The sequence below is a fragment of the Seriola lalandi genome, unplaced genomic scaffold (assembly GCF_002814215.2).
Source record: "Seriola lalandi dorsalis isolate HSWRI2012SDOR001 ecotype SW California unplaced genomic scaffold, Sedor1 jcf7180002054573, whole genome shotgun sequence".
Classification (NCBI taxonomy): Eukaryota; Metazoa; Chordata; class Actinopteri; order Carangiformes; family Carangidae; genus Seriola; species Seriola lalandi.
The window spans coordinates 758,691-772,109 of NW_019525126.1; the positions used below are offsets into that span (position 1 = coordinate 758,691).

Genomic DNA, 13,419 nt, shown 5'->3' on the forward strand with positions numbered 1-13,419 from the left:
GCGGGCTCTGAGTAATTCCTCGGCCTGCTATTCGCTCCATGTTCGCACGCCCCAGAGAAACGCAGCCTGATTGGTCCACTGTGGGTGCTTTATATCCAATCCCTAGTGGGGATTTTATATAATCCCGCCTTAAAAGTGAAAAGTCAACTAACCATTGGAGAAAGAAATTTCTGCAATCTTCCATTTACAGGCAGGAAGTTATGCAACCAGGAGCTGAACTGTGACCAAGAGCCCTGCTGCAAATCAGAAGAGCCGATCGTTCAGGCTGAAAGTGTTGTATTCCCATGCTATGTCTACGTGACATTATTTACTCATCATGGAAGACAAGAAGTAGGACTTTGCTGTGAAATGTGCAGGACATAACCGACGACTCTTTGAGCAAGCACAACTCATCCTACAAATAAAAGTGATAACGTTATCGCATTCACAACAATGCTCTTGTCTTTAGTTTGCCTCGCCAAGGTACTGTAATAACACTGTTAGCTGTTTGCTAAGTGTGTGTGCGTGCAGCAGGTCGCTAATGTGAACCATATGAAACACCAAATGTTGCCTAGTCATGGACCAAAGAGTAGGTAGGAGGGAGTTCTAGGAGCACATCCTATTGGCTACTGGAGAATGATGAGGATGTGGTCAACTTTGTAGAAAAACTGAATGCAATAGTCAAACTGTGAAAACTATAGTCAAAGAAATGGCAACACAAACCAAGGTGAACCAGCAGACACATCAAAAGTTAACTATGTCAGGGAGGAGTGTGATGTGTTTTCGAATGGACTGAATTCTTTCATGTGGCTTTTTGTGTTTTCAAATGGACTGAATGTTTTCATGTGGCTTTTTGTTTATAGCCTGTTCTTCATGGATACTTCAGAAGCTCCTGCTCCTGGAGGGTTCGCATTGGTAAGTGATGACACAGCACTTATCTGCTTCAACTTGTATCAAAATCATTTTGATGTCAAAAAGATGATAAACGTTTTGTGCACCAGCTTTTGCTCTTAAAGGTATTGAATATGACCAGGTTCCAGTCAATCTAATCAAAGATGGAGGTCAGCAGGTACAATACACTTGATGCAACTATGACCTACTTTACAAATCTATAGCATGAGATGTATCTAATTAATGTATTATAGCATTTTTATCCATGATGAAACCATGTCCAAGTTTAGACAAAATACAGTCTCACAAAGAATCTCCATGTGCTCAAGCTCACTGAACAGTACAAAACATTAAACCCCATGCAACAAGTGCCTGCAGTGGAAATGGATGGCATCACCCTTTCTCAATCAGTGAGTCCCTGAACTGTTCACCCGCATTATCCTGATACTGTACTTTATACAAGCAGCTGTAACAAGCCAATGACAATGTTTACGCTCACACAGCTGGCAGTGATCCAGTACATCGATGAGACCAGGCCGGGACCTCGACTCCTTCCAGCAGACCCAAAGAAACGTGCCCAGGTTCGGATGATAAGTGATCTCATTGCCTCTGGGATACAGCCGCTGCAGGTGAGTGGTTACTAAAAGAGACAATTCAAATGGTATCATTATTTTGGTTCAGGTTGAAATAATACAATCACGTTAATGTCACAACATTGACTAATTTCACAATATCCATTAAATCCTGGATGTTTCAGAATTTGCATGTGATCCAGAAAATAGGAGCAGATAAGGTGCAGTGGTCTCAGCACTTCATTGATCGTGGTTTCCAAGGTTGGTGGAAGCTCAGCTTTATAATGACACATCCTCAAGTTATTCCCAAGGTTCATCTTTTGATATTCTTTACAATATTACTCACATATATTATTTTGTTCTTGTCTAGCTCTTGAGCCCATTCTAAAGCAAACAGCAGGGAAGTACTGTGTAGGTGATGAGGTAAGAGCCTGGTCATCATATTAAAGCGCAACAGTGCGACTCACAGCAGACACTTTTCATTTGACTCATTTTGTACCTTTTAGATATCCATGGCTGACATCTGTTTGGTCCCTCAAGTCTACAATGCAGAGAGGTAAAGTCACCCTGAACACAAAAAGATAAACATGAATGTTATGACATTTTGTACTTGAATGAGTTACCATACATACATACATACATACATACATACATACATACATACATACATACATACATACATACACACACACACACACACATTTACCCTTCTGTTTACATGAAATCCACCCTGTGTATCTAAACCCTACTAAACTTTAAAAATGCTATTTGTCTCTGTCTTTAATCTCCACAGGTTCAAAGTGGATGTCGGGCAGTATCCAACTATCAAAAGGTTAAATCAAACCTTACTTGAGATTGAGGCTTTCAAAGTGAGCCACCCGTCTTGCCAACCAGACACACCTGCTGATCTGCGTGCATAAAATAACAGCTCGACAGCCGTAGACATACAACTTTATACATTCTTAAATAAAACACTTTGAAAATAATCCTATTTCAGTGCCATTTTTTCAAATGACTTTAAGGATTAAGGAGACTGAATTTTGACATATTTATTAGCATTTTGATAAAAATGTTTTAACCATTTTGCCTAGTCTAGCACTTTACTGTCAAATATGTACCAATATGTGAGGAAGAGGAACAGGAAATGAAGTAATGTGTAAAAAACACAGATCACAGATTTGTTATGCAAAGTGCCCAACTCTTGCAGCTTATTGGCTGTATGGTGGAAGCATGGATGGTTATTGAAGAGACTCAGGAATAAAAAATAAAAAAAGAGGCTACAGTAAAGTCTAAGCTGTCAAACACATCATTACAATTATATAATATGTAAAGAAAAAGAGCCACGTAGAAAAATAACTTAAGACAAATACACTTGGACATACTAGATTGCAGCTTCATCCTCCATTTTTAAAGATTAGAAAACAATTGTCCTGCTTGGATTTCTTCTTGTCACTTGTCATCAGGTACCTCCACTGTGCACTTGACTGTGTCGTTGTAGAAGGTACCAGAGCAGTCCGAGCCACCGAACACCAGCAATGTGCACCGGACTTTGACGTTTTTACCCTGTTCGTGCTTGTCAGTGTCTGTTAGGAAGGAGCAGCCCAAACTTATCATGCTGTGTCCAGCACGAGGCTTGGAGCAAAGCACAGGAGATGCCACTGAACTCCACATGTTGGTATCTGAGGAGAAATCAAGGCAGGACTCCTGTAACATATACACATATATATACACATATATATATATATATATATATATATATATGCTACACACATATATATACTACATACCAACCTTATTAAACAATTATGGACTGTAATGGATCACACTGATACAGTACTGTATTTACATGGATTGAATTGATGGCAGAAATTATGTGAGAGGATCAGTACTCACCAGTGCTGAAGATATGCAAGTCTTGCAGGGCTCCAATTGCACTGCAGCCCCCACTGACTAAAATCCTGTTGTCTGAAACTGGGAGTGCTGCATGAAACCTGCCCATGTACATGCAAGAGGGTTTTGTCTGTACCATTATTCTTCTATAGCTAGTCTTTACATATTTTTTTAAAACTACTCATTTGTATTATTTCATGTTAAGCTAGAAAAAAAATGCACAAAGATGGTATAATTGTGTCACTAGAGAGTGAGAGATAATATTTGGTGTTAAAACCCATTAGATTCAAATACAGTTTCTGTCCAACACATAAAAATACTGAAACCAGATGGGTACATCAATGACATTTCTCAAGGTTGATTAGCTCTGTACTCACCCTCGAGGCAGTGGTGGCATGTTCCCACACTTCACAGCTGTGTACTCCATGAACCCTTTACACAGTAAGGACACAAAAAAAAATATCAGTCTAAACCTAGACACAAACATTACCACTTAATGCACCCAACAAATCACATCTTACCCAGATCTAGAACATGGAGATCATTAAGGTAGGTTGCAGTCTTCCGGCCACCAAATATTATCAACCTCTGTGAGAGAAGCGTGGCCGAGTGCCTGTTCAATACAAACATCATGATGTTATTGATGGAGAAAAAGAAAACATCAAGGTTACAGTTAATTTACTGTAGCCGTTTTCAAAAAGACACGGACCCAAACCGAGGCAGAGGTCTGTCTCCCTCCACAATGGGCTGGTACCAGAGTTCAAACTCTGGGTTGAAGATGTACAAAGCATTACTGCAGGATTTATCCCCAGAAGAAGTGCCCGGCTGGACTCCGCCAAAGACAAAAAGCTCTTTCTTATAAAACACTGCAGAGTGATATGCCAAAGTTGGAACATTCCCTTTTGCCTACAGGAGGTAAATCCACAAAAACAATCTCTACTTCAGTATTTGATAAGAATTTGAGAGCTGCAATATGCAAGTAACGTGCAACAAACCCACAGTGACAAGTTTCCACTTCCAGGTCAGGGTATTAAGGATGTACAGCTCGCTGTAGCACTGACCCTCCCTCAGGCCACCGTAAACAAAGACTGACTTGGAGTCTGGGTCATAGGTCGCAGAGTGTCCCCGGGCACACAGTGGTACAGATTCAGACAGAGAGGAGTTCATGGGGAACCAGAAGTCACTGTCTGGGAAGAGGCCAGGTAACCAAATATGACAAAAGCACATGGAAATACATTCAATTTAAATAGGTATTTTATGGCCTTCTTGTTTGTCTTGATTTCTCCTTTGGTGCTATACGCTATAAATGAACTCCACCAACCTAACTCAAGCTTCCACAGGGAGTCCTTGCAGTAGTTTTGATCTGCCGTCTCCCCTCCAATGAGGATGGCAGTGTCAGGGTCACTCAGACACATCGTATGGCTCCAGCGAGCCGATGGACACACTGAAACTAAATCAAGATATTAGCCAGACCCCATTTTGTGCATTCATATGTGACCAAAAGATAGGTGTAATGTTTTTATTCCTGACCTTCTCTGTTCGCATTCTTTATCTGCACTGTCATTTCTTCTTGGCTGTTCATCCTGGACAGTCTCTTTTTCTTGGGGGTTGAAGCCTGGTCTATGTCCTCAGCAAGGCTGTCCATGTCCTCAGAGCTCCATGTCAGGTAGCCTCTCTTATTAATTACTGTCCGCCTGGGTGTCTTGTCCTTTACGAGACATAGAATCAATTATATACACCACATGCATACCTTAATAAGTTTGCAAGCATGGCTCTTACCGTAGGCCAAACTGGCGGTTTATTTCCCACAGTGGAATCACTGGTGTCGATTCTATTCACTTGGATCTCAGCAAAGCAAACACTATCACCCAACTGTGAGGAACAGCTAGTCATCTGTAAGAGAGGACGATGAAGAAAACTTGCAACAAAAGCGTAGACGACTGCAAAACAATTTTAACCCTACTTATCTTACCGTTTCATTTGCAGCACTTTCATGTAATGTGCTGGAGAGATCAGTTGCAGTGTGCTGTTCTGGGAACAGACATTTCCTTTGAACCAGAGGAGTACTGCTGAAGACACTGGCTTTATCCTGTGGCTGGGCACAAGTCATTGCATGAAACAAAAAACTGAAAACCCCACAGACTGTGCTTGTAAACTGCGCCTCTTCAACTACAACCAATATTAATAAGTTTCATGGTCGGATTTTGCATTACAAGTTTTGAAATTCTTATGGTTGATTTCCTAATGGTAAGCCTCAACAGGGGACGGTTAACTTTCATTTACTGAAAAGCTCATACCTCTCCACACACTGTGAGCACAATCTTGCCATAAACTCCTCTCCTGCCCCTCTCTGCTGCCACTGTGACAATGTCCGTGCTCCAGTCACCTTCCCAGGTAAGGCACCTGAGCTCAAAGATGATTTAACAAATTTAGACATGAGACACTTTTTTTTGTTTTGTATGGTAAGTATCTATTTCCTCCACATACCTTGCTTGAACTGACAGAGTCCCAATATTCTGGGACTGTACCTCTGCACTGACCAGAACATCAACTGAGATTGTTGTGTCACTGCCTGGCCACTCTCCTAGACCAAAGATGACCAGCTGTTTGGGCAGAGGCAGCGGGATGTGGACTTGGAAGCACCTTCGGTTGGATTTGCTGCCAAAGGAAAGAACTGGTCAACGTGTTTGAATGGCTGTGTTTGGGGAAAACGGCTGCATGGAGGTTTTCAGAAAGGTAGCTATACCTGATAAACTGGCGTGGAGCGTCTCGCAGAGACCAAAGGACATAAAAATTCAGCCTCCCCATGTTGTTTCAGGGTCGTAGGTGACTGTTCTAGCAGAGACGTCGCACTATGAAATCCCGCAAAATTGGGTGCAAAATGGAGCTTCGGTAAACGCTTGTGATTGGCTGAACAGAGCTCGAGGTCGCTGTAAAAACGCACACCTGTGACGCATCACAATTAATTGACTGTGTTACCAGGAGTCAGTGTGCAGTGCACATAGAGGCGGCTCAATTTAGCTAATTTAGTGCCGTATTTGGCCAAATATTACTGAACAGAACTGATTTTTTTTTCTCCCATGGATTTTTTTTTTATCAATGGCTTGCCGCACCTGTGCAAACAACTTAAGTAGAACTACTAATTAATTACAGCCATAAATACATGGTTTATTTTCAGAGATGTTTTTTAAATATACATATATATAGCCTATATGAGGGCACTCTGAGCCATTTTTATAGGAAAACCACAGATTACAGCTATAATGTTAAGAAAAAATTTATAAAAGTCATCAAACAGACAAGTAGAAGTCGTAAGTTTGAATTGATTGATTGGAGATTACAGGAAAAGTAAAAAGCTCTACACACAACTTAAATGATTTAATACAATACAACAACACCTTACACTAGTCTGTGTGTCTGCAGAGCATAATCTGCTCCACTGACACAAAAATAAATAAATGAAACATGAAATTTTGATGGGTGGTGTAGATAATATATTCATAACTGTATATTTATTGAAAAATTTAGTTTTATCTGCAAAAGAAAGCATAAAGATTTATCAGTACATTCATTAATTTACTGCATATATCCTGTCCACACCTTTCAAAATAATCAAATCATCAGTAATTATTAAATTCTAACTGAAGATTTTAGTTATAACTAAAACACAACATATTTGGAGAAGCGTCATATAAGAACAATTTAAGAATATGTCTATCTCACTTTTTTAGAAATCCAGTAAAACATGTATGACACTCAATGTAACTCTGGATTCCGACTGGCCTTTAGGGACAGCTGAAAATAAAACCTGGTTTCATCAGCCCCTCTGTAACAATGACATCAATCCCCTAATGCCACAATTTAATGGACACACAAGGGACCATCCTGAAGCGCTTTCTAATCCTGGAACTGCAGTGAGACTTTTATGAAATGAGACACTACACACACCAGCAGTCTTAATGACATTTTTCAAGTTAATCATGCTGCAACATTTAGCTTCTGTACAAGAAACTACTAATTACTGTTCAAAGTGTTTTTCTTTTTTAGAGTTGATCTAATCCTCAAATTAATCACAATAACAATTAGACAATCTTCTCTTTATTGTGGAATATAAATTTCAGGAACAAATATTATCATAACCTACAGTGAAGGTACAGTACAGCAAACATGGGAGGCTTTAAACCGGTTGCTTTACATTGTGTACGGTGTTAGCAGCCAAATTTGTGACATCTTTGGAAACATGCGCACAAGTGAACATGGTAGAAGCGTTGATTTTAAAAACAGGATGAAACAAAACTATCCAACACAACCAAATCCAAAGTAGTGGATTGATGCACGGAGGATATTCAAAAACAAACACACTGACTTTCACTTCCATAGACCTGCAGCGCACAAAACACATTTAGATTAACTATTACAACTGCTCCCTATTTCCGAAACAGCAAAGTAAAAGGTGGGAGGGCAAATGTAAATATTGAATCTATATTACATAATAAGAGCTTTATGTGATAAGGGATGGCTTTTATTTGTGTCATAAAAAGCACACTCTGAAAAACTGTTACCACTTGCTTCAGTACATTCAACTTAAATCTTTTACCAACACACCACTATGATAGAAAACATGTCTGTGCACAGAGGTTGTGTTCATAATTGTATTTTCCATTATCACGATTGGATTTAGCACAGATAAAAAATAATTTACGCTACAAAGCAGGAGGATAAATACAAGTAACAACAACAAAGCAACAGAACAATCATAATCATAAAAAGTGCACGCATACACACACGCAACGGAAAACCTCCATTTCTTTAGAGCACTGCTGATTAAGCACCTGGCTTGGTGAAATATATTCTCTGCAGGTGTTCCCTGATCACTGCTACCATAGAAATCTTACGGCAGAAGACAATATATGTTTTATGATGGGCACTTGACCAAATAGCACAGTGCATACATGGGAACATGGCACCTATGCAAGGCTTCTTTAAATATATATCAGCAAGACATTGGAGCAAATGTTGGAGCAGAACTATCTGACAATATATGTAAATTCAACATGTGGCAACACAAGCTGGTAGTGATAAAAATAGATATGCCTATATTTAACTTTTTATATTATAACTTAATTTTTTTCCCAAGTATGGAATCAAAAATAATTCATTGTTATTAAGAATAACATTCTTAAACAATAGATTGACATCTCAGGCACTGTAATAAACCCTGTAGTAAAGAGTTTTATTTCGCCATAGTGAGTAGGAGTTGTCAAACTTCAGCAGGTAAGTGCCTTCACCTGGAAAATCGTGGCTCCCCCCGTAGACAGACAAGTGACTGTCCTGACGATATACAGGTAAGATTTCAGCCAAGTTTGAGTTGGTTTGACTTTTGGAGCCCTTCTCAACATCTCCATTACTGACAGGCCCTGAAACAGAAATCGTATAAACCACAAAGTCAACGCACTGTCTAAGATTCCAGCTGCAGGAAAACACAATAAAAACACAATTAGGGTGTGTTTTATAAATAAAGAACAACTGATATTTTTTTAAAGACGTCATCCAACTAACCTTCCAGCTCCTCCTCTTCATCTTCGTCGTCGCTCGACTCACTGATGTGCACTGTGATAGACCGGTTTGTGACAGGAGTCCAGTCAAAATAGATTCCAAAGCCAATGTCATAACCGTCTGTAGCAAACTCCCAGCACACTTTTTTGGCCTCGGGTACAGTGGGCACGTGAACTGTCATGATGTCGCCTCGGTACACTGTCACCACGCTGTCCTTCTCCAGTCGAAGCTTTGCCTTGAGCTCCTTTAGTGCAGCAGATGTCCATGTTGTCGGAGGTTTCAGGGGCGGCATCTGGGCTGCCATCAGGAGGAACAAATGGCAGTGTGGTCACAAAGAGCATTGCAGAAAATTATTTATCTAGCTTACACAATCCATATAAAAACGTAGATGTATATTTTTAGAGCTTGTATTACACTTTGAAAAGATTTGTAACCAGTTTATGAAACCTCTGAATTTAAATTGTAGATAAAACAAAGCAGCAGTCATGATGGCACACTCAGCAGGTCCTCACCTTTCATCTCAGAGGAGAGCTGACAGCTCCCAGCACTGTTGTTCTCCTTGCCTCCTTCCCCCAGGGCCGGCTCAGCAGGGGCCTCTTCATTACCCTCAAAATGCACACATTCAAGACAAATTATTACATGAAAAATTGTATTAGATTGTACTTCCCTGTTTATTGCTACTCAGTGACAGCTTCTCTAACATACTTAAACATTAACTACCTCTGAACACTGCCTTGAATCTTCCTTGGTTTCATCCATATTAGCCTGGTTATCAGATTGGACAAAGCTCTGTGAAAGATCTGTATTCTGCAGCCTGAAGTGAATATAGATGAACAGCATTAAATAAAGCCCAATATTTATAAGGTGGTGACATTCAGATGCAATAAACATAACTACAATTACGTATCAGTCCTGATATTAGCATTATAAGAAATACTTTCTGCAGCAACAGGTTACCTGTCAAGCGGCCTGTTGTCGCACTGTTTGGATGTTATTCCGGGAAAAGACGAGAAGGAGAGGGATGACAGCCGTGACTGGAGCTCTGATGTAGCTTCTAATCTCTCCATGGCTGTAAAGACAAGGCAAACACCTCAGTCTGCGTGGCTGAAAAGATGAAACCCCGCCCCTTCCAACCACAGGGAGGGAAAGAGATGACAACACTGAAACTAGCCTGATAACGCAGTTTGGATACATTAAACAAACTGCTGTTTGACACTAATGGACCATGTTAACCACAGCTCAGACTTGTGAATTAATAGCTAAAGCCCTAGAAAGGAGTTGTGTGTATGTGTGGTGGTTTCTGGTCTCATTAACTAGCTCCATCTTGGCAAACTGACATTAGCTTGCAGCTGGCTAGCTGGTTAGCTGACGTTAGCTACCTAACAAGCAGTAAAAGTGCAGCCGGAGCAGCGGGCACACTGAGCACAAACTTATCTTACCACGATGTAACGCTGATATTCTGCAAAGTCGATACGGTTTTACTTTGATCCAACTCTGGTCATCTGGAAAGAAGACGCCTCCATATCACTGCAATCATGTGACGGATCTCCACGGTGCTGCTGCTTGACAGGAAAAAACAGGCGAATTTTCTGAGACTTCCGTATTTTCTCGAGTGTTGACGAAAATCGGCGAATCTGAGGCGGCACATACATCCTGTTCAAGAGATTAATCCTCCTCACCGAGGGCTTCCGGCAGCTGCTCTAATTCCTACAACATATAATCTAAGTAATATGGATTTTAAAACAATGTGCTAAAGCCACGTCATATGAGGAGAGAGACAGATTTCTTTTATTTCGTTTCTAGACTGCAGGGAGGTTGATATGACATCAAGATGACAGGTTATCATCTGATCGATTTACAATATATTTCAGAATATACCAACTAGTCCTGCTTTTTGTGCAGTGTAAAAAAAAAAGAGTTATGTCTATATGTCTATATATTTACCATACTGTTTATGTATGAAAAACAAAAATATTAAAAATAACATATAGCTGTGGGTATCACAAAACATTGTCCCTTTTATTCAAATTTATTCATTACAATTTTCACAACTGTATGTTCAACACAAGGGGCACAGTCTTTAAACGTACTATGGCTACTGAGGTGCACATCCTTAATTATAATATTTACATAAGAGTGTAAGTGTCCAATGATACTGGTGTCCCCAGCAGTGATTTGTATGCCACAGAGATGCCATGCTGCATAGATTTATTGCTTGATAGAAACCTCAGCAGTGGTGTCTCCTTGGTCTGGGCATCAGTGAGAGAAATCCAGGGAAAAGACCTTTGAGGGAAAACAAAGTCAAAGCATAACAGTAATTTAAATCTGTGCTTTCTTTGTCTTCCTTTATTCTCTCCTTATATAATAGTTGTTTCTTCTTTTCTTTGATGTAACACTGCACCAAAGTGAAGTTTAGAGCTTATCACTTAATATGCAGTGACATTATCCTGGTTAAGGTAAACAAAAGCAGCACTGCATCCTTTAAGTATACAGTATTGTACTCACTCCTCTCCACGAAGGGAAGATGCAAAGGATGAACTGATGAAACTCTGTGCATTTAATTGCACAGTGTGTGTCCATTTCTCCTTGAAAAGGCTGTTGATCAGAGAGAGGGCATCACTGGATGGCAGACTGGCAGAGGTGCAGATATTCAGCAGGCTGTACAACACTGCACACACCCAGTTCAGACTCAGAGTGATGGCACCTATAGTATATGGGAGTCACAAGACAAATTAAAAGTTATACAGGAATACAAGTTAATTAATACAAAAAAAGTCAAATCAAGGTTGAAGTCTCACAACATCAAATTTGCATTTGGCAAAAGTGTTTGCCCTTACATCTTACATAACAAGTTCAATGTCTACAATAATTCAACATGACATACCACTCATTGTAAGAGGACACGATGCCTCTATCAGCAAAGGATCTTTCAAAGCCATGGACAGATCAGTGCAGGACAGCCACACATCTGCAGTGTCAACACCCATAAAGCCATACTGTGGTTTTAGAATGAAGTTGTGTCCAAGAAGTTCAGCTAACCTGAAACAGAAATTCAAAACAGAGGGATATACTGACTGAAAATACCAAAAAACGTTAGTTGTATGTTTGTATGAGTGCTGCAGTACCTGGTGACAGGCACAGCAGAGGTGAAGCTGTACACGAGGCAGTGTTTTGACAGGTGAGAGTGGAGATCAGCACAGACTTTAGGGAGGTGAGAGGGCAGAGAGCAGAGGAACAGAATGTCAGCCCATGCAGCCAGTCTGCGATTGTCAAAGAAACACTCGACCCCGATCTGGACAAATTCAGCTGAAACACAAAGGCAACACGACAAACATAAGAACAGCATCTTGAGTATGTAAATATGACCTTTTCAGTGTAGGCTCATGGTGTAAATTAATTAAATAAAGTAGTGTTTAATAATTAACTCATGAATATCATGTGGTTATGACTACTATCTAAACTGAGCATGTTAACATTTTTGTATTAGTGGTGACAGCTGCCTTTGTTACAAATGAATAAATTACATTTTTATTTGTAGAACAGAAAACATAATGCATTTATTAGTATCTACTTATTAGTCAACATAAGCCACCCTGTCTAATTCAGTAAGCTTCACTGTATTGTAACAACTGAATGAGCTTTCGATTTGGCCACAGAGGTGCCTTGAATAAATATTTATATCAGTCTACCTGCAGATTCTGGTCTTCTTGTGGAGACTTTAATGTGTGATGGTTTGATACTAGTCATTTCCAGGAGGGACAGAAGCAGCTGTTTTCCCATGTGACCCAGCCCAAGTATTCCCACACAGAGGTCACTGTCTTCTCCTGATGCTACTGAGTCTGTTTGTGCAGCGGGACTTGTGATGATACATCTGAATCAATTAGAATGACTTCAATCATTACCATAAACTCTGCTTTAAGTTACTGTTAAGTTCTCCCTGTGTATCACAATCACTTTAAATAGGCTTAGAGACAAATTACCTCAGTGAGTGGACAAGTTTGCACAAGTAAAGAGCGTGCGCGCACCCGCAAAAAGTGAGTCCAGCTGCGCGTGCACGAAGGTAAAGTAACTTTTTCTCATCTTCTGTCAGTCCAGTCTCAAAAGAAAAGCTGCTCAAATCAGCAGCTACGTCCACCATTGCCTAAGTTTTAACAGAGCTAATATTGACAGAAAGTAGACAGACAAGCCTTACAACCTACAACATAGAAGAAAAAATGCTCCGTCGTTCTGTTGCCATGCCAACATGACCAACTTCCGATTTAACGGGTTCTATATTTCAAAGTACATCTCGAGACAAACGCTGCGGGGTTTTCAGAATAAAAGCATAAATTAAGCTACTGTGTATCAAAATAAAATGTTTTTTAGAAGAAAATATTCTCATCAAAACAAAACACGAAACAGAAATCCATCCATGACAACTTCATTTTTGGTTCTCCAAAATCTCCCATATGAGATGGGTATGAAGGTAGACTTATAGGAATGCCTACAAGTCCATTACATTCAGATTATGAAAAGCAAGATCACATCAACC

At 40.0% G+C, this 13,419-nt stretch overlaps 4 protein-coding genes across 7 annotated transcripts; 1 reads left to right on the forward strand and 3 right to left on the reverse strand.

Moving 5' to 3' along the window:
- The first annotated feature begins 242 nt into the window (after positions 1-242).
- On the forward strand, positions 243-2,428 carry gstz1 (glutathione S-transferase zeta 1). Of its 4 annotated transcripts, none has more exons than XM_023417251.2 (9): positions 244-462; positions 843-894; positions 981-1,048; positions 1,200-1,280; positions 1,374-1,499; positions 1,628-1,703; positions 1,813-1,865; positions 1,949-1,998; positions 2,236-2,428. In XM_023417251.2, the coding sequence occupies exons 1-9, from the start codon at positions 433-435 to the stop codon at positions 2,360-2,362; spliced, it is 663 nt and encodes a 220-aa protein (XP_023273019.1). In that variant the 5' UTR covers positions 244-432; the 3' UTR covers positions 2,363-2,428. The 4 variants fall into 4 exon arrangements, with proteins under 4 accessions (XP_087033021.1, XP_023273019.1, XP_087033022.1 ...); XM_023417252.2 differs by lacking the exon at positions 244-462 and adding an exon at positions 567-706; XM_087176895.1 differs by lacking the exon at positions 981-1,048 and having other exon boundaries at positions 243-462.
- Positions 2,429-2,476: 48 nt separating this feature from the next.
- On the reverse strand, positions 2,477-6,244 carry LOC111663114 (uncharacterized). The gene is made up of 13 exons (XM_087176897.1): positions 6,079-6,244; positions 5,820-5,990; positions 5,630-5,735; positions 5,305-5,493; positions 5,112-5,225; positions 4,863-5,040; positions 4,654-4,782; positions 4,332-4,519; positions 4,042-4,238; positions 3,854-3,945; positions 3,710-3,764; positions 3,336-3,433; positions 2,477-3,121 (listed from the first exon to the last, which is right to left on the reverse strand). The coding sequence occupies exons 1-13, from the start codon at positions 6,138-6,140 to the stop codon at positions 2,892-2,894; spliced, it is 1,809 nt and encodes a 602-aa protein (XP_087033023.1). The 5' UTR covers positions 6,141-6,244; the 3' UTR covers positions 2,477-2,891.
- Positions 6,245-7,414: 1,170 nt separating this feature from the next.
- On the reverse strand, positions 7,415-10,487 carry tmed8 (transmembrane p24 trafficking protein 8). The gene is made up of 6 exons (XM_023417192.2): positions 10,328-10,487; positions 9,846-9,957; positions 9,609-9,702; positions 9,401-9,494; positions 8,892-9,185; positions 7,415-8,749 (listed from the first exon to the last, which is right to left on the reverse strand). Exons 2-6 carry the CDS (start codon positions 9,953-9,955, stop codon positions 8,532-8,534), a joined length of 810 nt encoding a protein of 269 aa, XP_023272960.1. The 5' UTR covers positions 9,956-9,957; positions 10,328-10,487; the 3' UTR covers positions 7,415-8,531.
- Positions 10,488-10,880: 393 nt separating this feature from the next.
- Positions 10,881-12,735, reverse strand: noxred1 (NADP-dependent oxidoreductase domain containing 1). The gene is made up of 5 exons (XM_023417208.2): positions 12,578-12,735; positions 12,014-12,194; positions 11,773-11,927; positions 11,394-11,592; positions 10,881-11,171 (listed from the first exon to the last, which is right to left on the reverse strand). The coding sequence occupies exons 1-5, from the start codon at positions 12,666-12,668 to the stop codon at positions 11,015-11,017; spliced, it is 783 nt and encodes a 260-aa protein (XP_023272976.2). The 5' UTR covers positions 12,669-12,735; the 3' UTR covers positions 10,881-11,014.
- Between the last annotated feature and the right edge of the window lie 684 nt (positions 12,736-13,419).